Here is a 25978-nt window from a genome sequence, read left to right on the forward strand (position 1 = left end):
TGGATAAGAAGCGAAACGTCCGACACCTTCAAAGAAGTACAGATGACAGCTGAAGAAACCTTTTCATCGATGGACCATTCCTGTACGACTGAGAGCTTACACAGACGTATCATGGTGACTTGTGCCAATCAATCTGAAGATTTTTATTCCTGGAAAAAGGCACCCTCAAAACATGGGAGATTGAAAAATCATATTACCAGATGACGTTTCATTTTGCTGGGACACCACAAATTTAAGGTTTTTGTTGATGTTTCAGAGTTTCTTTGCATATGAACCTTTACAATTGTGCTTTTCTGTTCAATCTTGTTATTTATATCCAAAGCTGTTTCGTGTGTTTGTTCACGGAGTTGAAGAAGCAGAGTGGCTTCCTTTGACCATACAGTGAGACCTCAACTTACAAACACCTTAACTTACAAACTTTTCGTCTTACAAACGTCAAATTTCTGAAAATTAAACCTTATAATAAGCACTATTTTCATAATACACACCCACCACGGCTGGCGGAGTGATCTTCGGCGGAAGCACACGAACAGCACCAGAGGTTAAGTTACCAACAGTCCTTATGGAAGGTGACTCTCCTTCCATAAGCCATCAACGACCATCAAAAAGGTAAATAAAACTTTATTTTACAGCAGTTTTTCTTTAATTACAGTCTTCGTGTAATGTGCCTCTCTTTCCAAACAGCAATTCCCTTTGACCTTCGACCTCCAACGCCATTCCATCAAGCCATAAATGACCACCACAAATGTAAATAAAGTGACTTTATGATACAATGCAGTGTATTTCTTTCATTACAATACAATAGCACCTTTATTATACATAGAATAAGGTATGTTGTGTGTAGTTTTAAGGCTTATTTAGTTGAAAAGTATATTTTATGGAAACCCGGGAACGGATTATTCCCATTTTAATGGTTTCCTATGAGAATATTTTTTTTTAGATACACACTTTTCGCCTTACACACTCTGTCTGGGAACCAATTAAGTTCGAAAGTTGAGGTCTCACTGTATATGGAAACCCTTCCTGTTAGCTGCCAACAAGCTCAAAGATCCACATTGCGTTGGAGCGAGCTACTCAGAGCTGGATTCATTTTTAAACATTCCATTTGGACTTGCTTGTCATTGTATGAGTTAAAATGGCTGCATCGACCGTTATTGGCAAACGAGAATCTGGTGGCTCCATCAAATGAAATAAAGAAATAAATAAATAAACATATTGTGGGAACCTTCGTAACATCTTTGGTCAGTTCATGTGATTATCTTGTCGTCGTTGATCCGAACTGTCCACTGTACACAAACCGATCTCGTTCATTTGTTTTTTGAGGCAAACTCTGTCTGTCTCCAAGCGCCTCATTTACAAGTGATGGGCAAGTGAAGCTTCATGAAACACTTGTTAGAGTTTTTGACTCCTCTCTGTGCCACTTTAGATTTAAAGATGCTGTGAATTTTTAAGACATTTCCTTTGCACCAACTTATTATTGCTTTTCTCTATTATTTTATTATTTAAACCAAGAGGCGGAGTCAAAAAAATGTCACACGCTTCACGAAGCTTCGTTTTCCCATCACTATGTCTTTCCTCTCAGCATTTTACACCCTATTGATTAGGATTGTCATCCATTGTATCCATCAGTTTATCAGTTGAATTGATCATTTTCCTGCTGCCGAAGATGTTGTCCATTTGAGGGGCGGGGTGGTGACTTGCAGGCACCGTTTTCCTTTATTTGCAACATAAATTATCCGTGCTTCTCCGCTGCAAATGTCTTCAGCGGCTCATCTTTGAAATACCCCCCCCCCCCCCCCCCGACCCCCCGGTAGCCTCAATCCTACCCACTCATCTCGTGCCAATGTTCTTGTATTGGCACAAGAGCAAGTTCTTAAAAGTCTTTTTGAAGGTGGCGTTGCAAAGGGCGTAGCAAGCCGGGTTGATGGTGGAGTTGACGTAGCACAGCCAGTAACCGATGGCCCATACGGTGTCGGGAACGCACGACTGGCAGAAGGTTGAAATCAACACCATCACATTATACGGCGTCCAGGTAATGATGAAAGCCAGCAAGATGGCAAAGATCGTCTTGGTCACCTAACGGGGAGAGCCGAAATAATGATGAGAAAATGTGAGCGGCGAGTAAGGAAGGCTTTCAATCATTTCAACTCCCCTGGCGAGCGCTGTTGTTTTCATTTAATAAGCTTCAGGAAAGTAAGGAGAAGACTCGAGAAAGTTTTGCGGTTCATTTCGGTGGACACATTCAAAAGCTGTTTTTTTTCTTCTTTTACAGAGTATCACATTGAATGTTAAAAATACTTTTAATAAGCTCCAGAGTTGGGAAAAAAAATGTGTCTTGCACCCTTCAACCGTCCAGGATGCTGTCATTTAAGCCACCCCCCCCCCCACCCCTGCACTCAAAAAAGGTCATACTTTCTTTTCCCTGGCGGCCATTTGTCGTTTTCGCTTCACTTGGCTCCGAGCGATGCTGGCAAACTTCCTGGCGACCGTCCTGGGGCGACTGATTGGGATGGAATGCCTCTCGGCCCCTTCCACGGGCGGAACAATTTCGATTGCCGTGATGCATTCGTCCCCCGCTTGCTTAGTGACGATCTTTATCTTGGACCACCTCGAGGTGGCATTGATTTTGGATATGGAAGGATTCGTCAGACTTGCTGGAACCGGGTTGGAATTAGTCGGAACCTGCCGAGGAGAAAAATACATATACATAGATACATACATACATACATACATACATACATACATACATACATACATACATACATACATACATACATGCATGCAATCATGCATGCATACATACATACATACATACATACATACATACATACATACATACATGCATACATACATACATGCATGCATACATGCATGCATACATACATACATACATACATACATACATACATACATACATACATACATACATACATACATACATACATACATACATACATACATACATACATACATACATACATGCATGCATGCATGCATGCATGCATGCATACATGCATGCATGCATGCATGCATGCATGCATGCATACATGCATGCATGCATACATACATACATACATACATACATACATACATACATACATACATGCATGCATGCATGCATACATACATACATGCATACATACATACATACATACATACATACATACATACATACATGCATGCAATCATGCATACATACATACATACATACATACATACATACATACATACATACATACATACATACATGCATGCATGCATACATACATACATACATACATACATACATACATACATACATGCATACATACATGCATGCATACATACATACATACATGCATGCAATCATGCATGCATACATACATACATGCAATCATGCATGCATACATACATACATACATACATACATACATACATACATACATACATACATGCATGCATGCATACATACATACATGCATACATACATACATGCATGCAATCATGCATGCATACATACATACATACATACATACATACATACATACATACATACATGCATGCATGCAATCATGCATGCAAGCATACATACATGCATACATACATGCATACATACATACATACATACATACATACATGCATACATGCATACATGCATACATGCATACATGCATACATACATACATACATACATACATACATACATACATACATACATACATGCATACATACATGCATGCATGCATGCATGCAATCATGCATGCATACATTCATACATACATACATACATACATACATACATACATACATACATACATACATACATACATACATACATACATACATGCATGCATACATACATACATACATACATACATACAAACATGGCACAAGTCTTGTCTACAGTGTTTGGGGCTGCTTTATGCCTTACGAGCCCAAGGAGTTGCATTGAACCTGACTCATTTTGGAACAGAAAGTCATCTATATTTGGCATAAAAAATGGGTTTGTCGTCGTTTTCATGTAACAGGCAATGGTTTTTTTGCCATGATTGTGGATTTTGCACGCCATAACCTGGCATTTCTGCCATGCCTCCAGTGCGTCTTCAAATTTAACTTCAATTGTAAACGAGATGTTGGATTCACAAAAAGTGCCCCGATTCACTAAATCAGGGCGCAGCCAATAACGCGAATTTGGTCGAGGTGCAAGCAGACATTTTGGTACTCTACGGACTGATCGGACACCATCTGCATGACTCCCTCTGCATCACTATGGAAAACAATTATTTTTTTCAAAACTATTTTTAATAGGCTTTACATCACTTTTGCGGTGGGGTGGGGGTCACACAAAGACCCATAATCAGGGGTGGAACGTTGGTCTCCAATTGCCCATGTCGCACCCACATCCGACGACATCATCCGCAAGGGGGGAGCATGCAGTTTACCTGCCAATGTTATTCACAGACCCCTGAGAGTCTATTTTTCTTCTTGCAGAAAAGAAAGATAATTCCACCCATGCGCACATGAGACTCGTGCTTGCAACAACAGATTCAAAAAAATTCAATTACACACCGTTCTTTATTGGATTCGATTGGATTTACCTACATTGGTCTCGCAGTGGTGACATTTATATTTCAAATCCAATTGCAGAGTATGAAAGTAAGGATGTTATCAGACAAATAATAGAGAAAAGCAAAAAATGCTTACCTCGGGTATGACATCATGAATGGCCTTTGTTTCTGTCGTGGGTATAAAAGCCGTGGACGAATCATTGGAGCTCTCTTTTTCCTCCTAAATGTGAGAGACGGACAGATAGCCAGTGAGCGAGACGGACGGATAACGACTGCCCAGGCCCACGAAGATGCGTGTTGAGTCACACGCTCCGCTGTTTGAACTAACGGTTAGCAATAAAACATGTATCGTCATATGAAAATGTCTAATAAAATATAAATGTCAAATGTTTGTAAGCGAATGTAGCTCGATTGACAAGACAGATAAACCTGTGTCGTGAGCGCCGGACTGCTTTGGGCCGCTGATTGCGCTCCATCTGGTTTGGCTGCAGCCACCCTGCCGTTCTTCATCGCCTCGTCAACGGTGGTGGTCGAGGCTAAACTGAGTTTGGGAGTCATGTGGGTACTGGTCTGAGGACTGGTTTCATTGTTGTTGTTCTGTTTTAACAGGTGGCTCTTGGTCATGCTGGCTGGTCTGGAAAAGATGACGTTGGATGAAGAATCGCGGATCGATATTTGTATATTTTTCATCAAATGTCCGTTTTACTTGGAGCATTTCTTTTCCTTCTTGTCGGGTTTATGTTTGGAGACCCTGCTCCTGGATGCCAGTGAAATGTGAATGTACAGCACAGTCATAATGATGACCGGGAGATAGAATGCCGCTATCGCCGTGCCAAACGTCACCGCAGGATTCGACAGGAACTGTGAAAAGACACAACAACTGGTTTTGATCTGTGCCATGGACAGTGAGTGTTAAACTTCACACTCTGTTCTTAGCTAGCGACGTTCCACCTCTGATCGCTAGCTAGATACTATATTGACCCCATAGGATTCCGTCGTTCCTCTGATATCTTGTTGGTGGCTGTAATTTTTAAGATGCACTTCAACACCCCTCTCCCATTTTTGGTCACTTATACAAAGTTCAGTAAGATGTTGATGAGAGCGCTCGCTATTACGCTTGGAATATTTCAAAACCCTGAATGGTTGCAACTAGCTATGAGAGTTAGCATGTCTACAATTGATGAAAAAATGTACTACAGAATCTTTATCTATGGCAGCTAGCTAACTAGCATGGCTAACATCATTTTACATCTCCATGACCTTACTTCACAAAGTGGGGAAAAACAATGACGTGATTTATTTTAGAACAAATACATTTATATGCTGTTATATCAGTCATACGTTTTGATATTTTGAGAATATTTTCCTTTGCCTTACCTTTTTATAACAACAATAATAATAATAATAATAATAATAATAATAATTATCATCATCATTATCATCATCATCATAATAATCAATTTTATTTCTAAGCGCCTATCAAAACTCTCAAGGTCACTTTACAGTCACAGGATCAGTTTTTCTGTGGGTGAGCAGCGGCAGCCACATGCGCCAGCGTTCACTCAACCCGGAATAACTCAAATAGATAGAAAGCTAGCTGGCTAGCTAATAGACAAATAATAAATAGTCAGCTCGCAGCAGCTTAAGATAGCTAATAGATAGCAAATAGATAGCTAGCTAGGAAGCAATTTTATTCCAAGAATGTACAGAAACATGTTTTTAGGACTAATGAGGACTCCAACCTTGATCTGTACATGCGTGTGGATTGGACATTTGTAGTGATGGGCAAGTGAAGCTTCATGAAGCACTTGTGATAGTTTTTCACTCCTCTAGATGGCGCTTTTGGTTTAAAGATGCAGTGGATTTTTAAGACATTTTCTTTTCACCAACCTTCCTTAATATTTAAACCAGGACCACCATCTGGAGGAGATAAAAACTATCACAAGTGCTTCATAAAGCTTCGCTTTCCCATCACTAGAGGTATACAAACCAAGAACTCCCCAAGAACTCCATCTTTTCCATTTTGGAATCATGCTCATTTGGATTTGTGTTGTACAGATTTTTTGGGGGAGGTGATTTCATGGACCTCACACGCCGGAAACGGTTTTGGAGTGTACCTGAATGTAACACTCTCCAGGTGGTACTGTCCTCTGCCCAACGATGAATTGCCAGAACAAGATGGCAGGGGCCCAAAGAATGAAGGATAAGATCCAGGCAGCTGCAATCATCAAGCCCGCCATCTTTGTGGTCCTTCTCGCCGGGTACGTGAGCGGCTTGGTCACGCAGAAGTAGCGATCAAAACTGATGATCAACAAGTTCATCACGGATGCGTTGGACACCACGTAATCTAAAGCGAGCCATAAGTCGCAGACCACCGGTCCGAGCGGCCAGTATCCAACGATGATGTAAACCGTGTATAAATTCATGCTGAACACACCAATGATCAAGTCGGCGCACGCCAACGAGAATAAGAAATAATTGTTGACAGTTTGCAAGTGGCGGTTGACTTTGATGGACAGCATGACTAAAATGTTCCCCGTGACGGTCACCAGACTCAGCGAGCCGGTGACCAAGGCGATGAAAAACATCTCGACAGCCTTGTACGAACTTGCAGCTCCCGAGCCGTCGTCCGCCAGCGAGCACCAGGTGGAATCATTTGTAGATGCATTGCACGTTGTGTTGGCGAACGGGTCGCTGGAATTGTGGAATGAAGATCCTGCAGGCGAACAGCAAGAGAAGATGGCAATCATATCAATTGAATAAAAAAATCGGAACATGTTTTTCCAAGAAAATCATCTTTTTTTTTTCCCTTGTGAAATCGCTCTGTACTCAGCCATTTGTTCTCTTTTGTTTGTAGGACCATAAAATGCCAAAAGGTGGCTCCAAAACCCCAGTGAGTAGAAAAATAGTAATTGCTGTCAAAGAACTACTGAGAAGTGATACATCGGAACCGTGATACATTTTTTATTAATTTTAGAGCTACTTACTCAATATTGTTTGAATGATCAATTAAACCACAGGTGTCAAAGTCAAGGCCCGTGGGCCAAATGCGGCCCGCCACATCATTTTTTTCCGGCCCGCGAAAGAAAAATCAAACTTTTAAATTCCATGATGATTGCTAAAATCTGAGCCAAAATTTCATATTTTTGGATGTCAACCACAATAAAAGTCATTATTCTTGACTTCAGATTTGAAAACGAGTTATTCATTAATTTGCTGTGTGCTCTATATGTAATATTTGAAGGGATTTAAACATTCTAATGGGTTCCCCAAATTCATAACGGCCCTCGAGAGGAAACCATAACTACAATGTGGCCCGCGGCAAAAAATGACTGACACCCCTGAATTAAACCATCAACTATTTTCCATCGAATTTATAAAAATGATGTTTTTAATCAACATTTCCATCCTTTTATGATACCAAAAAAAAGGCTTTTTTTACAATTTAACAGTGAAGAAACTGCACAAATATATATTACGATTCAGTGGCTGATTTGGTCTATAACATTAAGCATGGATGAAAAGGGAGAAAGGAATGCCTTAACACAAGAAGTTTTTTTCTCCTGTGTCAATAAAAGCCAACGATCGACATATGCTGATAATAATAATAATAATAATAATGATAATAATAATCATTTTATTTTAAGCGCCTTTCAAAGCTCTCAAGGACACTTTACAGTGACAGACAAGCATAGATACTATAATAAATAAAATACAATTACAAATAGAATACAATAAATAAAATATGATAATAAATAGAAACAAGAGAGAGAGCTACACAGAAAATTCAATTTTAAATAGGTGGGTTTTGAGATGGGATTTGAAGGTGGGAAGAGAATTGATGTTACGAATGTTGGGAGGAAGTGAGTTCCAGAGTTTGGGGGCAGAGCAGCTGAAAGAGATAGATAGATAGATAGATAGATAGATAGATAGATAGATAGATAGATAGATAGATAGATAGATAGATAGATAGATAGATAGATAGATAGATAGATAGATAGATAGATAGATAGATAGATAGATAGATAGATAGATAGATAGATAGATAGATAGATAGATAGATAGATAGATAGATAGATAGATAGATAGATAGATAGATAGATAGATAGATAGATAGATAGATAGATAGATAGATAGATAGATAGATAGATAGATAGATAGATAGATAGATAGATAGATAGATAGATAGATAGATAGATAGATAGATAGATAGATAGATAGATAGATAGATAGATAGATAGATAGATAGATAGATAACAATGAACAATAGGACAATTTCAAAACAGTAAACAACTTTTAAGAGAGGCTGCTAATATGTGCAATGGGTCGCCAAAACGTGAAACCCGGTGGAGACTCAATAAGGTTTTTTCCGGCATCAATTTGTGCAATGGCCGATGTTTTTCTTCATCCAGCTAAAAGCAACATCTCCATGGAAAGCTCAAATAAACGAGCGCACGGCTGATATTAAAAGGCCCACTGAACCAGAGATGTACTCGCTTGGTGCTTTGAAGTAAAGCAAGGAGTAATAGACGACGCAATTTTTTACATTTATTTATTTTTGGTGTGTCTGGAACATGCTCAGTCAAGATATTACAAGCAATTTAACAATGGGGGCTGTTTTTTCGTGATAACATTCAGTGAATGCTTTAAAAGTGTGGTGAACAAAAATGGAGGGTAATGCGTGTTGACAGAGGAGGCTTGCGGACGAACTCTTGTAAGCATCGACTCATTTTTTTTCACATTTGTTAATATATGGGAGAATATTTCGTTCGTGCGTACAGGCATTATGTACTATTTTACGATTGTCTGTCGTTTTCAGTGAGGCTTCCACCGAGTAACGTTTGCGGAAATAATAACCGTAATAAATGTTCTTTTATTATTATTTTTATTTTGTGTGGGCATATGCATTTCATGCATTTGACAAAAGCCATGACGACTCACAGATTACAGCGGCAAAAGAGTCTCATAGACACCTAAAATTGCATTATAGTATGAAAGCTTTTGTTTGCGATTCCCCCACCTCCGCGAGAAGAATGAAAGTCACGCATACATTATCTTACATTATCGCCGGGAACACACACGCACACACGCACGCACCCACCCACATATTCACATTCACACGAAAACATCTGCAACTCTCAAAAAGTCAAATCGACTGTCCAACTTCTGTATGCAAATGATGCAGACCGCGATTTACTGAATGCTTCCAATTACCGCTCGGCAACGTTCAACATTGAGTTGCAACACAAGTCGCTCTGTAGTGGGGTTTGTTTTTTTTGCCTCCCGCGTTTGTTTGTTGTTTGCATCACAATAATGACAGAGTACAGACTCTCTTGCGTTGCTCTCTTGGGGCATCTCTCTCTCTCTCTCTCTCTCTCTCTCTCTCTCTCTCTCTCTCTCTCTCTCTCTCTCTCTCTCTCTCTCTCTCTCTCTCTCTCTCTCTCTCTCTCTCTCTCTCTCTCTCTCTCTCTCTCTCTCTCTCTCTCTGCAGTGTAAATGGTTGCCACTTCCTTTCTTTCATAATCCCAAAAGCATCCACACCCAATTTAGAAAATAATTTGAATATAGAGGATACTGTAGTTGGTTACAATTCAGCCATAAATGATACTTGCAAACAGATGAAGATACTGGAGAGGTTACTGATAACTTCCCTTTGCTTCATCCAAGCTACCATCAATTCACCAATGATGAATAATGAATAATGAAATGCACAAAAGAACAGCTCTTAAATGATGGTTGAAGAGAAGGTCAGCGAAAGAAGTCATACTTCCCAATCAGAATTATTTTTACAGCCTGCAAAGTGCACGCTGGTTGACAGCACGCCCGCACACACATAACACGCTGAGACACGGGGGCTGTGATGAAACGCGTATGTCAGAAACAGGATCTGTTTGAATCATACATGTCGCCTGCTTTTTTTTAATAACGGGCTTCAGTGACTTTTCTTTCGGTGTTCATTTTTCATATTTCAGTGCGCGTGCAGCCACATTGCAACCGGATTCTGATTCGTTGGACAAACACGGCGCCGTAATTGCTGTGCGCCATAAACATCATCCTGGGGTCGCGTCGCAAAATAGCCTCAGGAGCCATTTTTTCCACATTTGTCATTGAGAAAAGGTCATTTGTGAGATGTCAAAGCCTTTTTTGTGACCATGGTTTAATTTCTGCATTATCGTGCACTACGCGGAATCAAAAGGAACAAAAACATTTTCAAACAGTCTAATACTCCGGGCTTAGTCAGCGGATGAGGCAGTTCAGTTCATGAAATTAGCCATCAGCAAAATATTGAAGAATCTTTTTGCTATGAATGGTGGTGATGGGCAAGTGAAGCTTCATGAAAACCTTATACTTATGGATAATTTTGGACTCCTCTAGATGGAACTCTGGGTTTCAAGATGGATTTTTAAGACATTTCCATTTGCCCTAACCTTCATATTTAAACAAAGAGCACCATCTGGAGGAGTAAAAAAATATCACAAGTGCTTCACAAAGCTTCGTTTTCCCATCATAGGGTAAATGCGAGATTATGATCCTGTTTGACGAGTGCCCGGAATATATCTCGGATATACGCGCAACGCTGCGAGACCATATCTTCACGAAGCTTCACAAAGCTTCACAAAGTTTCAAAAAGCTTCACGAAGCTTCGTGAAGCTTTGTTTTCCCATTCATTGACCGGCGCTTTCTGAAATCCACATGTTCAGCAGAATTTCCAGAGACTTAGTTTCGTTCAGTCGTTCTTGGGGATCCTGTGGCGCATTGCTGTTGCGCGGGTTTGCACAATAGCTGAGGTTTATGTATGAGATGATGTAATTAGTATATAATTTTATGGAGATTCGTGCAGGGGGGGCTCAAATGGCGACACACGTGTTGTTGTTGACTTGCCTATCGTAAATTCCCTACAGCCACAACGTTTGAATTGAAAAGAGAAAATGCTGCTATATTTGCTGTTGAATGTTTATCCATTCACCCTCCATCCAGTTGGGCCTTCAACATCTCCCGAGAAAGATTATGTCCTGCTTGTCACTCTGCCATGCATCATTGGACCAGTGAAAAAAGCTGCCCGCTGCCTGCTGCTGTTGCAGATTAGCTTAACTGAACAACCAAGACTGGGGCATACAGTAAATGAGGAGCCCAAGCATGAAGCTAAGATTTATTCGTCAGTCGGCATGTGAGACAGGAAAATGTCTGTAAATGTGTATGCAAATTTTTATGACTGCAAAAAGTGCAGTCATTACAGTCATATGTTTAATCATATCATCTTACTCAGTCCTGTCATATGTTTGCGAATTAGCCACTTTGCGCACAACCTTACTGGAGTTTGTTAGTTAGCTATGAACAATAAATAACAAACCAGTCTTGGTATCGCCTGTCACCTGAAGGTCTTCTCAATTAAATGGATAACCGAGATGAAGATGTTGGACAAGCTATCCATGAGTTAAATTGTGAATTTAAGGTAGCTTATCTGACTTCGGTAGGTTAGATAGATCAAATGGCAGAGACTTTGGAAGATGACGTCAGATGCAAACACGCTTGCCAATGCATTTAATTGTTGTGCAGTTTATGTTACGTGATGTGGAAAGGTCATTCCGAGGCTTTCCCTGGCTAGCCTAAAAACGCAAGGTTCTATATTCGTAGGCAATTTTCAACAGAATAAAAAAAATAAATAAATAAAAAAAAAAAAATAATAATAATAATAATAATAATAATAATAATAGTAAACAAATGAATAAACATAAATACATAAGTACATAAACGAAATAAATAAATAAATAAATACATAAATAGATAAATAAATAAATAAATAAATAAATAAATAAATAAATAAATAAAGAGATAAATAAACAAACAAATACAGGCAGATAAATCAATAAAGATGCATTAATATATAAATACAAAAAAAATAAATAAAAAAATAAGTACAAATAGATAAATAAATAAATACATGAACGGATAAATAAACAAATACATAAATAAATAAATAAATAACTACATAAATAAATACATAAAAAAGTAAATAAATAAATAAATAAATACTTAAATACATAAATAAATACATGTGTAACAGCCTTCTTGCGGTTATGCTGAGTTTGTCATTACGAGTATGGAGCCAATTTTTGGCCAATTGAAAAATATCTTCGTCATCACGGTTGCCGGGAGCCAAAAGGTTTCAGAAGTCCAGGAGCATGCTTTTTCTTTTTTTTTTTTTTCATTTGAAGTAAGGATCTGGGCAATGATCAATCCGATGATGACTTAGTTTAACAGAGAATGCTGGTGGAAGACATTTCTGGAGTTATATTGGAGCTAAATGCCACAAGGGAGTGCCTGTGACTCTGCGTGACGAAAATGAGACAAAATAACTCTGAATGCTTTTTGTTTTGCGCATTGTCTGAGGAGCCACAGAGGACAACTTTAAGGCTCACTCCAACTGTGTTTGCTTTTGTAGCGTCAGATTTACAGAAAAAAAAAACAAAATAAACGGAAATTAAATATTGAATTCAATTCATTCATTAATTTATTTTCCATAATCAAGCGCAGTCGGGTTATTCAGAACGAACTGGCTTTCGTGAATAATCCTGAAAGAGATGAAGCTCAGTTGAAAAGTGTAAAGGAAGATGAAACAGTTTGCCTTGGATACTAAAAAATAAAAATGTTAATAAATAATTGCTGGAATTCTTCCTTCAAGAGAAAAAAAATCCTTAAGCCGTCGCTAATAAAAAATTGTCGTTGAGCAATATAATACATATTGATCGATATAGCGCTTTAACAACAGCTTAGACTGAAACAATGCCCTTAACATGGACAACTCTCATATACGGGAAGTAAAGCAGTCACAAAGACAGTAGAAAGCACCAAGAAGTAAAACTTAGCTCAAGTCTGAATCATGCTAAGTCGAATGCCAAAGACTATAAGTGAGTTTTGAGCAGTGGAATGATTCAACGAATTCACATCAAAATAAATGAAAAATGGTTACTAAATGTTTAATAAACCTCAACAATAGCTTCAAATGGATTGAATTGGATTGAAAACTCCAATAATTTAACTGTGGTATGATTCTTACAGCTTTACGGTTTTATTTTGAAATTCACTGCATTTGAGGCATATTTACATTTTTTGCTGGGGGAAGGTAGCAAAATACAAAACACAAATCGCATTCAAATTAATAACAGAGCACACTGTCAATCATATTATTCTAATCTCCAATCAGAAATTGTAATTAGCATCTCCATTCCGCAACGGATTTGAATTTATAAAAAGACTGCGCGGCTCCTAAACCATCTCAAAACCCACCTATTGAAAATTGCATTTTCTGTGTAGCTCTCTCTCTTGTTTCCATTTATAATTGTATTTTATTTATTATAGTACCGATGCTCGTCTGTGACTGTAAAGTGTCCTTGAGAGCTTTGAAATGCGCTTAAAATGTAATGTATTATTATTATTATGAACCACAGGAAGGCTTCAATTTTTTTTCCTCAGCCCCCAAAAATCATTATCGATACCGAAACACATCATTTTCTCTCCACAAGAAGATCCAAGGCGAGACCATGCCGACAAAATAAATACGAGGGGGATGGGTACGCCACATTTTGATAGATTAATCATAATACATATTTTGTTTTAACTCTGGGCATCTTGGTTTCACATTTCTGTTATTTATTTATTCATTTATTTAGTCAGTTATTTATACATTTATTCAAATATTTGTGTATTTCTATATTTATTTGTTTATTTATTAATCCAGTTGGCCATTTTTATTTATTTATTTGTGCGTTTTAATTTATTCATTTATTCATTCATTTGTTTATTTTTTGATTTATTCATGTATTTATTTATGTTTTTTTATATTTATTGTTTTACACATTTATGAATTTTAATTTATGTATTTATTCAGCCATTAATTTATTTTGTTGTAATTATTCAATTTATTTATTTTATTTATTTTAGGTTGATGCAATTCTTACTTTGAAGAAGAATCTGAATCAGAATTTGTCACGTATGGACTTTTCGTAAACAGAGCTGTCATCAAGGAGAGTCCGGTTTTAGCCTACGGGCTTCTTTCTTCTCAAGAAGAAGAAGACACGGAGGGCTTGGCCCCACTCCAGCAGAGCACATCAGAGCATCGCCAATCCATATTTCACAGTGTGACGCCAGCGCTGCCCCGAGTGGCTAGCGTGCGGCATGGTTTAATATTATTTGATGTTCTGGTTCTTGTCCACCATTGGGTTTCTCTCTCATACTATCACAAATGTTACTTGGACTTATTTTCTCTTCAGCTACAGAATTAAAACGGAAATTACATTTGGAAATAAAAACAAAAAGTATTCACAACAGTGGTAAATACGACCGTGCGCTAGCCTACCTCCAATTTCCTCAATTTAAAAAAAATATATTTCCTGTTGAAAAGGACAGCAAACGACCCTTTAAAGTCACATTCGGTGTCCCGTCGTATATGGACTTGTACATCTCGTGACACCAATTACGCCCATTTCTGTACTTTTGAAGTGCTAGCACACAAATATAATCGGGTCTCCCGAGTTCCCGCCCGCCCACAAGCGTTAAAATGACTGAAAAAGGACAGCTTTGAAGATTTGGTAATCTCTCAAACTCAAAGGAAATTGGTGAAATTGAGAAACTTCATCCTCCATTTTGAAGATTGTCCTTATTGCGGTCGCTTGCTAGCTAACACAGCTAATGCTAGATATTCGCAGGGCAACAAGTGACGCTCCCATTTGTATGAGTGTGTGCGTGTGTAGCAGTTGACTCGGTGCTTCTACTTGTGTACTCTTCTTTGTTTTATACTTCAGTTAGAGACCATGAGTACTTTTGCCATGGTTCAGGCAAACATTGTGTAGCGCAGTAGCAATTAAAGCTTACAGACGATGACCGTTATCCTCCGCATGCGGAAAGACGAGTCAGTGGTTATTAATTAAATTAACGACGGGGTATTGCAATGCATAAAACATGAGCGGCGTAAGCGGAATTTCTGCCTCAAACTTCACACTTTCGTGCGGTCATCGAGTTCTTCAATAGCGTTTTCGACATCTGCAGTGAACACGTTCCCACCCGTGAAGATTAGCAAACCACATGTGAGATGGGAGAACGGTGCATGGTCGCCTCAGAAATGAGGTCATCGCAGCATGAAACAGGCTAGCTTAATGCTAGCATTAAAGGACAACCGACGTCTCCGCACAATTTGTGTCCATAATTTGTAAAATGGCTTCAAATGACTTCTACTGAGCGTATTTTAATAAGATTCCACAGCATATAGCTATATTTTACGTTTTAAGACTCGCTCTGAATATTCAGGAAGTCTTGTTTTTGAGTTGGTGACGAGTCCGTACGTGACGTCACGAAAGGACCGCCCCTCACCAAAAAAAAGGACACATTGTAGCAGTCCGCCAGAAGAGGGCATCCAAGCTCCATATAAGAAATTTATCAGCCTGTGGAAGCGGAGGTGGCCACTGGAGGTCGCCATTTTGTGCCTCTTTTTTGGGGGGTGAGAGATTTTCCCCCAATGTTGCCTCAAAATGGCACATATAATTCTTTAATCGATTGCAAACATGTATGCTTTCCTCTTCAGAACTTTTTGAATCATATTCATAACTGGATGTGTAACAAGAAAGCATATTCTCTGAATCTGAAGCCATTGTTTTGATTCACTAGCAAAGTGAAGACGTCCTGGCGTGACGTCACGAACTGGGGGCGGGACTTTCTGAAAATGCCCAATTCGCAGCTCAATTTTTTGCAGATTTTGGACACTTTAAGTCATTTTTATTGGTGTTTTGCATTTGACTAAAAATATCATACTGCGTGTTTTGGGTATTTTAGATGCTATAAAACATTTTTCTGGTGTCAGTTAAAAAAAAAAGTGACGTCGGTTGTCCTTTAAGGCGAACTAACTCGTCTGTGCTCAATCCAGGACAGCTCCACTGGAGCAAAACCAGATGGGGGTAAAAGGAGACGCTCCCGTTCACATTCCCACGATTCGCATTCCAGCTTGGAGGGATGTAGTTCTCGACCCGGCAAACGAAAATCTACATCTCCCCCACGCTCCGGTTCACAAGGTCACCCCACCTCATCCAGGTACCGAGTGGTCTTGTGAAATTGGACTAAAAAAATACTGAAACCATTGAAATGGTAAGGAATGTAAATATATATCTGCGCATAGGTCCTTAGACACGAGGGATACTTTGGACCCGTCCACAGAGTCCAAACAGGAAAAAACAAGAAAGCATATTCTCTGAATCTGAAGCCATTGTTTTGATTCACTAGCAAAGTGAAGACGTCTTGGCGTGACGTCACGAACTGGGGGCGGGACTTTCTGAAAATGCCCAATTCGCAGCTCAATTTTTTGCAGATTTTGGACACTTTAAGTCATTTTTATTGGTGTTTTGCATTTGAATAAAAATATCATACTGCGTGTTTTAGGTATTTTAGATGCTATAAAACGTTTTTCTGATGTCAGTTAAAAACCAAAAAAGTGACGTCGGTCGTCCTTTAAATTAGAAACGTCAACCTCTGAAGATGGAGGACACTGATTTGCTGTGGTGACCCCTCAAGGGAAAAGCTCAAAGGAGATAGACATGCTACTTGATAGCATCTGTGTAGCTCTGTCGAGGTTATTATCGTTCATATGCAATATGATTATTTTAATTTTACAACACAAAATGAAGGAACAAAGTCAAAAAGTTCTTTGGGAAGTTTTCTTACTTGTTTATAGAATATTTAGCTAACTGTTTGTCGTCTTATGCTGTGAGATGGCCAACAGGCATTTCCGTTTTTATTTTGACAACAATTTGCGGTGCATTTGAAACAGCAGATTCGTATTATAGATTCACAACTATTACAAAACACATCGCCAACATGTTTGGTGTCTTTGACTGCGATAAAGACATTTATTTAGATTCAATACATTGATGTTTGTTCTGATTAAAAACACCTGACAATGTTTTTTGAGGGAGGATTGCTCACGGGAAAGAGTCGCGTCATTTATTACAACGGGGAAAGACTATTTCAGAGTGTTTTGAGTTGGCAGCGTGGTCACGGAAGCAATTAAACTCGCATCTCAAGGCAGCGCTGTATTTCCACACATGATCCAGATGAAAAAAATACAAATGCTGCCTTTGTTGTTATCTTCGTATTTCTCGATTTTCATGTATATTTATAAACAATATAAGCTCATTTTTCAAATATTCATCATTAATTTGCAGCATGCCTCATATGCCGTGGTGACTCTTTTGTTGGCGCATTTGCTATGTATTTGTTCCCTTTGCCAATTTACTTTGTTGATGGCTTAAGTGAACGTTACACCCTCTGACATTTTAATCTTCTGCAGCGCCTCGACTTTCTTCTTAGCCTCACAACCCCAGTAAACAGCGCTCCGGTACGTTCCCCTCCACAGTCAAAGTAATTTCCTTGAGTTCCTCCAGTGCCTTTTCCCATACTCGTGTTCCCTGGCATATCTTCCACATCTTTGCTTGCTCTCTGCAAACGGCCTCAGATGCCCGTACTTGACATTTAGAGCAAGGACCGGAGCTTCTGGTCTCGCGTATATCCAAGATATATTCCGGGTACTCGGCAAAAAGGGTGCTAATATCGCATTTCCCCTAGTGATGGGAAAACGAAGCTTCGTGAATCACTTGGGATATTTTTTGGACTCCTCCAGATGGTGCTCTTGGTTTAAATATGAATGTTTTTGCAAAGGAAATGTCTTAAAAATCCATTGCATCTTTAAGCCAAGAAAGAGTGCCTTCTATAAGAGTCAAAAACTATCACAAGTGCTTCATGAAGCTTCACTTGCCAATCACTAATTTACCCTACATTCCTTGTGAGTGACACGCGTCAAAACTCAGTGAGCCGCTGTTTCCCTTCTACTCCAATTAGGCTTGCAATTTGTGTTGCTTTGTTTCCTTCCTTGCACATAATCGATTACCCTCTGATGCCGCCGGCAATCGATAACCCTCCAATTCGCTTGTGCGCTTTCCACCTTACCTGTCACCCTTCGCACACAAGAACTTTTGTTTAATTTTACAATCCAAAATGCCTATTTCAAAGGGATGCCATTGTCAACATCTCTAATGCAATTTCCAACATCTGTGAAGTGAAACGTGATGTGCTATTTATTATGTGGGGAAATTATTTCAAAATACGTAGCGTGTTGAATACAGTAAAGTCTCGTTATATCGATATTCAAGGGAGTCCGAAAAAATATCGATATAACCGGGACTATCGATATATCCGACACTGTTTGCATGTAATTTTCTCCGTGCGTGCATAGAAATAGTATCGATATAACCGGGACTATCGATATATCCGATATCGATATAACGAGACTTTACTGTATTTCAATGTGTTCAATTGACAACTAAAATGGAAGACGGTGTATTCCGTTAAAATGACAGCTGCAACTCACTGAATTGGAATCAGAATGAATACACACCACATTCACTTGGAATTTACGCACAATTGATTTTCTAAAAATGGTGAGAAACACAGAATGAGAACTATAGATGGACTATGAAATGACGATATCATTGCCATGCATCCATTTTCAGGACTTTGTAAGGTACCAGGTGCGTTGCAGCCTATCGCATATGATTTGGCCATTCGGTGGAGCAAACCTCAAACTGATTAGCAGCCACTCAACGGGTACATCTCTATCTTTTCCAACGACAAAGACAGCAACAACAAAAGAGAAAGACCAAGGCCAACTATTGCCCAAAATGTTTGGGAGATGAACAAGAGCAGACAAGACATCCTGATTAATTTCACAACTGGATTGAGGATTACTAGGAACAAGGATGTAAATGGGCTAAAATTAGGAACACATAGCCGGATGGAGCTGAGTGGGGAAGGCATACGTTGCGTTGGTGGAGGAGGAAAAAGAAAACAAAGTAGTAGCTACTTAATCAAGGGGTGATCGAGGCATTATCAACAGGGGAAAAATATCTCAATGGGGTTTAATTGTCAGGCCTTTAACAATTATCCCGTTTAAGATACTGCTCGTAAATAAAAGACTGTTGGACCATTACATTGAAATTAGATCATTTTGCTCCAGAATTAAAACTATTGTTTTTGTCCGGCATGAGTGAGGGTGTTAAACTAAGCAGGGGCAGGCTAGACTAACGTTTGGTATTTTGGCAGATTGTGCAATTCTTACAAAAATAAAGCCTCAGGTGCAAGAAATGCGCTGATTGTCTTAGAAGGAAGACAATTAATCCCAAGTGTGCGAGTTCTGCTGTGGATCAAGGCGTACAAAGTACATTTAGGGGGAATGACAAGCAGCAGAAATCCACAAGTCATTATTTTTTACTTCAAATGTGAAAACTATGTATTTATTAACTTGTGCGCTCTATCTACCGGAAACAAATTCCTTGTGTGTTCTACATACTTGGCAATAAAGATGATTCTGATTCTGATATATGTAATGTGTATCGGGGATTAAACATTCTCATGGGTTCCCAAATTCATACCGGCCCCCGAGAGGAAACCTAATTACAATGTGGCATTGTGGCATGCGGCAAAAAAAAGAGTTTGACACCCTTGATTTAGAGTGCAGCACATGTTTTTGGAATGTGGCACACAAAATGGAGCCCTTGGGGAACAAAATACCACAATGGCATGGGGAGAACATGCAAACTCCACTCAGGAAGGCCAGAGTGCCCGATTAAAAATCAACGCCTCTACACTGTGAGTCAAAAGTCCTAATCAGTCAACCAAAGCAAAAATAGCAATTTTAAACATAAGAATATTTCTTCCATTCCTTAGTTAAATTAATTTCAGGATGGTGTCTTTGAAAGTGCATTCGTTAACACATTCAGCATTTTTTTGAAGCACGTAGGTCTTGTTGACTCTGCGGTTTTTCATCTTGGTTCTCAACCGGGGAGCTGAAATGCTCCCATACTGCTGACATAAATGAGCTTGGAGAGTTTGTAATTTCAGGGTTATTAGTTGAACCGGCCATGTTTCTTCCGCATCACTGTGCCAGAGACGATCGTGATCCCGGATACAAGCGGACGAAATTAGTTCCCCCCGCAGGGTGCCACGATTCTCCCTTACAGATAAGGTGTGAGGCTCAAACCATTCTGGAGGGGGCTCAGAGTCCAGACGCTTCTACCTAATGCTGAGAGGAGCTAGATGAGGTGGCTCGGGCATCTGATTAGGATTCCCCCCTGGGACGCCTCCGTCGTGAGGTGTTCTAGGCATGTCCTACTGGCAAGAGGCCCCAGGGACAACCCAGGACACGCTGGAGAAATGAATTGTCCCGGTTGGCCTGGGGAACCTTTCTGATGCTAGTGGAAGGTTTGAAAGAAGTGGCTGGGGAGAGGGAAGTCTGGGTTTCCTTGCTAAAGCTGCACTGACCGGGACCTAACCATGGATGAGTGACAGAAAATAGATGGGAGGATGGATGGATGGATGGATGGATGGATGGATGGATGGATGGATGGATGGGTGGTCTGCATGGATTGATGGATGGATGAAAGGATGGATGGATTTGGGGTGGGTTTGGGTGGATGGATGGATGGATTGATGTATGGATGGTGTGGGTTTGGGTGGATGGATATATTGATGGATGGATTTATAGGGGTGGATGGATGGATGGATAGATGAATGGATGGATGGATGGATGGATTTGGGGTGGGTTTTGGCGGGTGGATGGGTGGATTGGTGGATGGCTGGATGAATAGATGGATGGATTTATAGGGATGGATGGATTGGGTTTGGTGGATGGGGGGTTTGGGTGGGTGGATGGATGGTTGGATGGGTGGGTGGATTGATGGATGGATGTGTGGGTGTGTGGATGGGTGGGTTGGGTGAATGGATGGATGAAAGGATGGATGGATTTGGGGTGGGTTTGGGTGGATGGATGGGTGGATTGATGTATGGATGGTGTGGGTTTGGGTGGATGGATATATTGATGGATGGATTTATAGGGGTGGATGGATGGATGGATAGATGAATGGATGGATGGATGGATGGATGGATGGATGGATGGATGGATGGATGGATGGATTTGGGGTGGGTTTTGGCGGGTGGATGGGTGGATTGGTGGATGGTTGGATATATTGATGGATGGATTTATAGGGGTGGATGAATGGATGGATAGATGAATGGATGGATGGATTTGGGGTGGGTTTTGGCGGGTGGATGGGTGGATTGGTGGATGGTTGGATGAATAGATGGATGGATTTATAGGGATGGATGGATTGGGTTTGGTGGATGGGGGGGTTTGGGTGGGTGGGTGGATGGTTGGATGGGTGGGTGGATTGATGGATGGATGTGTGGGTGTGTGGATGGGTGAGTTGGGTGAATGGATGGATGATGGATGAAAAGATGTATGGATTTGGAGTGGGTTTCGGTGGATGGGTGGGTGGATGCATGGATTTATAGGGATGGATGGGGTTGGGTGGGTGGGGTGGGTTTTGGTAGATAGGTGGATCGATGGATTTGGGGTGGGTGTGGGTGAGTGGGTGGATGGGGTTGGATGGTTGGGGTGGTTTTGGGTGGATGGATGGGGTGGGTCTGGGTGGATGGATGAATGGTAGGATGGATTTATAGGGGTGGATGGATGGATGGATGGATGAATGAATGATGGATGGATCGAAGGATGAATGGATTTGGGGTGGGTTTGGATGGATGGATGGATTTATAGGGATGGATGGGGTTGGGTGGGTGGGGTGGGTTTTGGTAGATAGGTGGATCGATGGATTTGGGGTGGGTTTGGGTGAGTGGGTGGATGGGGTTGGATGGTTGGGGTGGTTTTGGGTGGATGGATGGGGTGGGTCTGGGTGGATGGATGAATGGTAGGATGGATTTATAGGGGTGGATGGATGGATGGATGGATGAATGGATTTGGGGTGGGTTTGGGTGGATGGATGGGTGGATTGGTAGATGGTTGGATGGATGGACAGATTAATGGATGGATTTATAGGAATGGGTGGATGGGTTTGAGTGGGTGGGGTGGGTTTGGGTGGATGGATGGATGGATTTGGGGTGGGTTTGGGTGGATGGATCGATGGATGGAGAAAAAGTAGACGACGTTTTTTCAACAGCAATATCAATGACGACCTTGAGATGTGTGTGTGTGTGTGTGTGTGTGTGTGTGTGTGTGTGTGTGTGTGTGTGTGTGTGTGTGTGTGTGTGTGTGTGTGTGTTAATATCCAAATATTAAAATTGGACTGTCTTTACCTTGTCTAAAAATATTGCTTTGCTGCCATTTGTGGAATCTAGGGACCAAAAACCGACATTGAAATGAGGGTGGAGTCATTTACGTCCAGATTTTCGCGATTCGAAAGAGCTCAGTTGCTCTTCCCCTCGGATCGCGGGAGAATCACGGAGTATTGCATACTTGTAATGCTGGCTACAATGCAAACTATTCTTCCTTCCTGTCACTGAGTGAGAGAGCATTTTATTGCCATATATGTGATAATGTACGTCACTGGAAGAGATACATTTTTACATATATACATATATATGTATGTACGGATACATATATTTTTAGACCACTTCAGTAATTTAAAATAATCAAAGAATCTTGAACGACACACCAGTTAAGAACCCTTAATTCCTCCTAAACATCCACTTGACCAAAGAGCACACAAAGACCACAACTCCGCTGAGCATCAGCAGAGTTACACACCATGAATATCAGCACCAAACTGCATCTCAGTGTCATCATCAAGATTTGGGATGTTCATAAGTAAACAATTATACATATCACATTTCTTCAACTGGATACTTTGTCAATATGTTTTCCCGCAATAATTACAATGGACGTTATTCCTTCAACATCTGTCTATCTCTATTTCCTCATTAGTGCATATACATATACACACACACACACATATATATTACCTATCTATCTATCTATCTATCTATCTATATACATATATATGCATTTTATATATATACATTTCCTCATTAAAATATAACTATTACGATATATATATATATATATATATATATATATTGACACACATACATATATATACATACATACACATATATACACACACACACACACATATACATAGATATATAGATAGATATATATATATATATATAGATAGATATATATATATATAGATAGATATATAGATAGATAAAACCTCGACGAGTTACACGAATGGTTTTCTCATGCAAAAGACAGACCATTTGACTATTTTTTTTTCGTCTCATATTTGATTCTATTTCCTAAGTGCGCCTACTGCGCCAATGAGGAAATGTCACCCGCAAAACAACAGCATTTTGACCGTTTATCATAATTGTACCACGACGAAAAGTTAAATGGCAAAATAGGAAATGTTTCAGACTCACCATTGAAGTTCCAGAGGGGCAGAAGCCCGTCAACTCCATCACTATTGTTACTCATGTCGCATGTCCAGCAGGTTTTAGTTCCACCGTTCTTCCTATTTCTTCCAACTAAGCTTGTTTTCTTTTTCTAACCACCCCTTTTGTCGACCGGTTCTTTCTCCGAGCCGAATTAAGGAGCCAGCCCGGTTGTTTCGACACCACCTTAATTACGTGCTTCTGTATAAGTCTTTATAGACAGTTGAGTCAATCAAGTCGATCATGATTCTTCTTCGTGTGCGTGACCACTACGAGACCAATCGATGGAATAACCGAGTGCGCCGAACTATTTTTTTATCCTGACGCGAAGCATGTGTGCAGGTGTGGGGTGGGGGTGTGTGTCTCTCGCAGAGTGGCGAGCAGGAGCGGAACGCGGCGGTGGGGAAAGGGGTGTGTGTGTGGTGTGTGTGTGTGTGCGTGCGTGCGTGTGTGACGTCACATGCAACCTGGGTTTGGTTGTCATACTTTTTACACCACGAATAACTTTTTTAAAAACGCCAAACTGTTCATTTAAAAATGAGACTGGCTTTATCTCTGACGATTATAGGTGATATTATCAATCACAATAACACGAAGCACAGTTTGAACATCGTTATGAACAACATCGGGCATCTGATCAGGATGCCTATTTGACGGCTCCGTGGTGAGGTGTTCCGGGCATGCCCCACTGGCAGAAGTCACCCAGCTGGCCTGGGAACACCTCGGGGGAAGCTGCTCCCGCTAGGACCCGACCCCAAATAAGTGTCAGCGGATGTATGTATGAATGGATTGATGGATGGATGGACAGTTTAAACACTAATACTGTCCCTTCGAAGCTGAAATCGACTAAAATAATGGTTCTGTTAGAGCAGGGGTGTCAAACATTTTTTGCCGTGGGCAATGTTGTAGTCATGGTTTCCTCTTGAGGGTCATTATGAATTTGGGGAAACCATTAGAATGTTTCATCTCCTCCATCTATTACATACAGAAAGCAAAACAAATTAACGGATAACTAGTTTTCCAATCTGAAGTCAAGAATAATGACTGTTATTGTGATTTACATACCACAATTTGAAATTTTGGTTCAGACATTAGCATCATGGAACTTAACATGCTTGATTTGCGCCAAATAACGTGGTGGGCGCCAAATTAAATGCCCAGGGGCCAGAGTTGTTCCGTAGTTATTGCGCTTAAAAAGCTAAACCGTACTTTTAGGCAGTGACTTTCATACGACGAGAAGGGCGCCCGCGTTGAACCCCATTTTGAGAGTGACTCATTAAAGGACAACCGACGTCACTTTTTTGTTTCCTGACTGACATTAGAAAAACGTTTTATAGCATCTAAAATACCCAAAACATGCAGTATGATATTTTTATTCAAATGCAAAACACCCATAAAAATGACTTACAGTGTCCAAAATATGCAAAAAAATTGAGCTGCGAATTGGGCATTTTCAGAAAGTCCCGCCCCCAGTTCGTGACATCACGCCAAGCTGTCTTGCATTGCTGGATAATCAAAACAATGGCTTCAGATTCGGAGAATATGCTTTCTTGTTACACATCCAGTTATGAATATGATTCAAATAGTTCTGAAGAGGAAAGCATACATGTTTGCAATCGATTAAATAATTTATTCCGTGCCATTTTGAGGCAACATTGAAGGGAAATGGATCACCAAAAAAGAGGTAGAAAATGGCGACCGAGCTCCTGTGAGGAATTAATCAGCCCCTTTCCACAGGCTGACAAATTCCTTATATGGAGCTTGGTCGCCCTCTTCTGGCTCTTTTTGCTGCAACATGACGTTTTTAGACCAAACAAGCACAGCAAAATGCATTGACGTCATGGAAGGACTGCGACAATGTCATTTTTTTTTTTTTTGGTCAGGGGCGTTCCTTCAGTGACGTCACGTACAGACTCGTCACCAACTCAAAAACAAGACTTCCGGAATATTCAGCGTGGGTCTTAAAACGTAAAATATAGCTATATGCAGTGGAATCTTTGTAAAATACGCTCAGTTTGATGCCATTTTACAAATTATGGACACAACTTGTCCGGAGACGTCGGTTGTCCTTTAAGCCTCACACTGATGGAACACCAGCCATATTT

General features: G+C 40.2%; 1 protein-coding gene across 1 annotated transcript; it reads right to left on the reverse strand.

The window, feature by feature from the left end:
* Positions 1-14: 14 nt before the first annotated feature.
* Positions 15-24252, reverse strand: chrm4a (cholinergic receptor, muscarinic 4a). Its single transcript, XM_089008944.1, has 7 exons — positions 23862-24252; positions 6665-7263; positions 5254-5408; positions 4977-5181; positions 4684-4767; positions 2413-2682; positions 15-2076 (listed from the first exon to the last, which is right to left on the reverse strand). The coding sequence occupies exons 1-7, from the start codon at positions 23914-23916 to the stop codon at positions 1831-1833; spliced, it is 1614 nt and encodes a 537-aa protein (XP_088865070.1). The 5' UTR covers positions 23917-24252; the 3' UTR covers positions 15-1830.
* Between the last annotated feature and the right edge of the window lie 1726 nt (positions 24253-25978).

Source organism: Hippocampus bargibanti, linkage group LG01 (genome assembly GCF_051943395.1).
Source record: "Hippocampus bargibanti isolate YZ-2025 linkage group LG01, ASM5194339v1, whole genome shotgun sequence".
In the NCBI taxonomy this organism is placed as follows: Eukaryota; Metazoa; Chordata; class Actinopteri; order Syngnathiformes; family Syngnathidae; genus Hippocampus; species Hippocampus bargibanti.

Bases quoted from the DNA above. Each gene is read 5' to 3' on its own strand.
- chrm4a (XM_089008944.1), bottom strand. From the start codon at position 23,916: ATGAGTAACAATAGTGATGGAGTTGACGGGCTTCTGCCCCTCTGGAAC. The intron at 5,409-6,664 runs GTACACTCCAAA...GTCTTTTCACAG, and splicing joins CTGGAGAGTGTTACATTCAG to TTCCTGTCGAATCCTGCGGT. The intron at 2,683-4,683 runs GTAAGCATTTTT...TCTCCTCGGCAG, and splicing joins TTCATGATGTCATACCCGAG to GTTCCGACTAATTCCAACCC.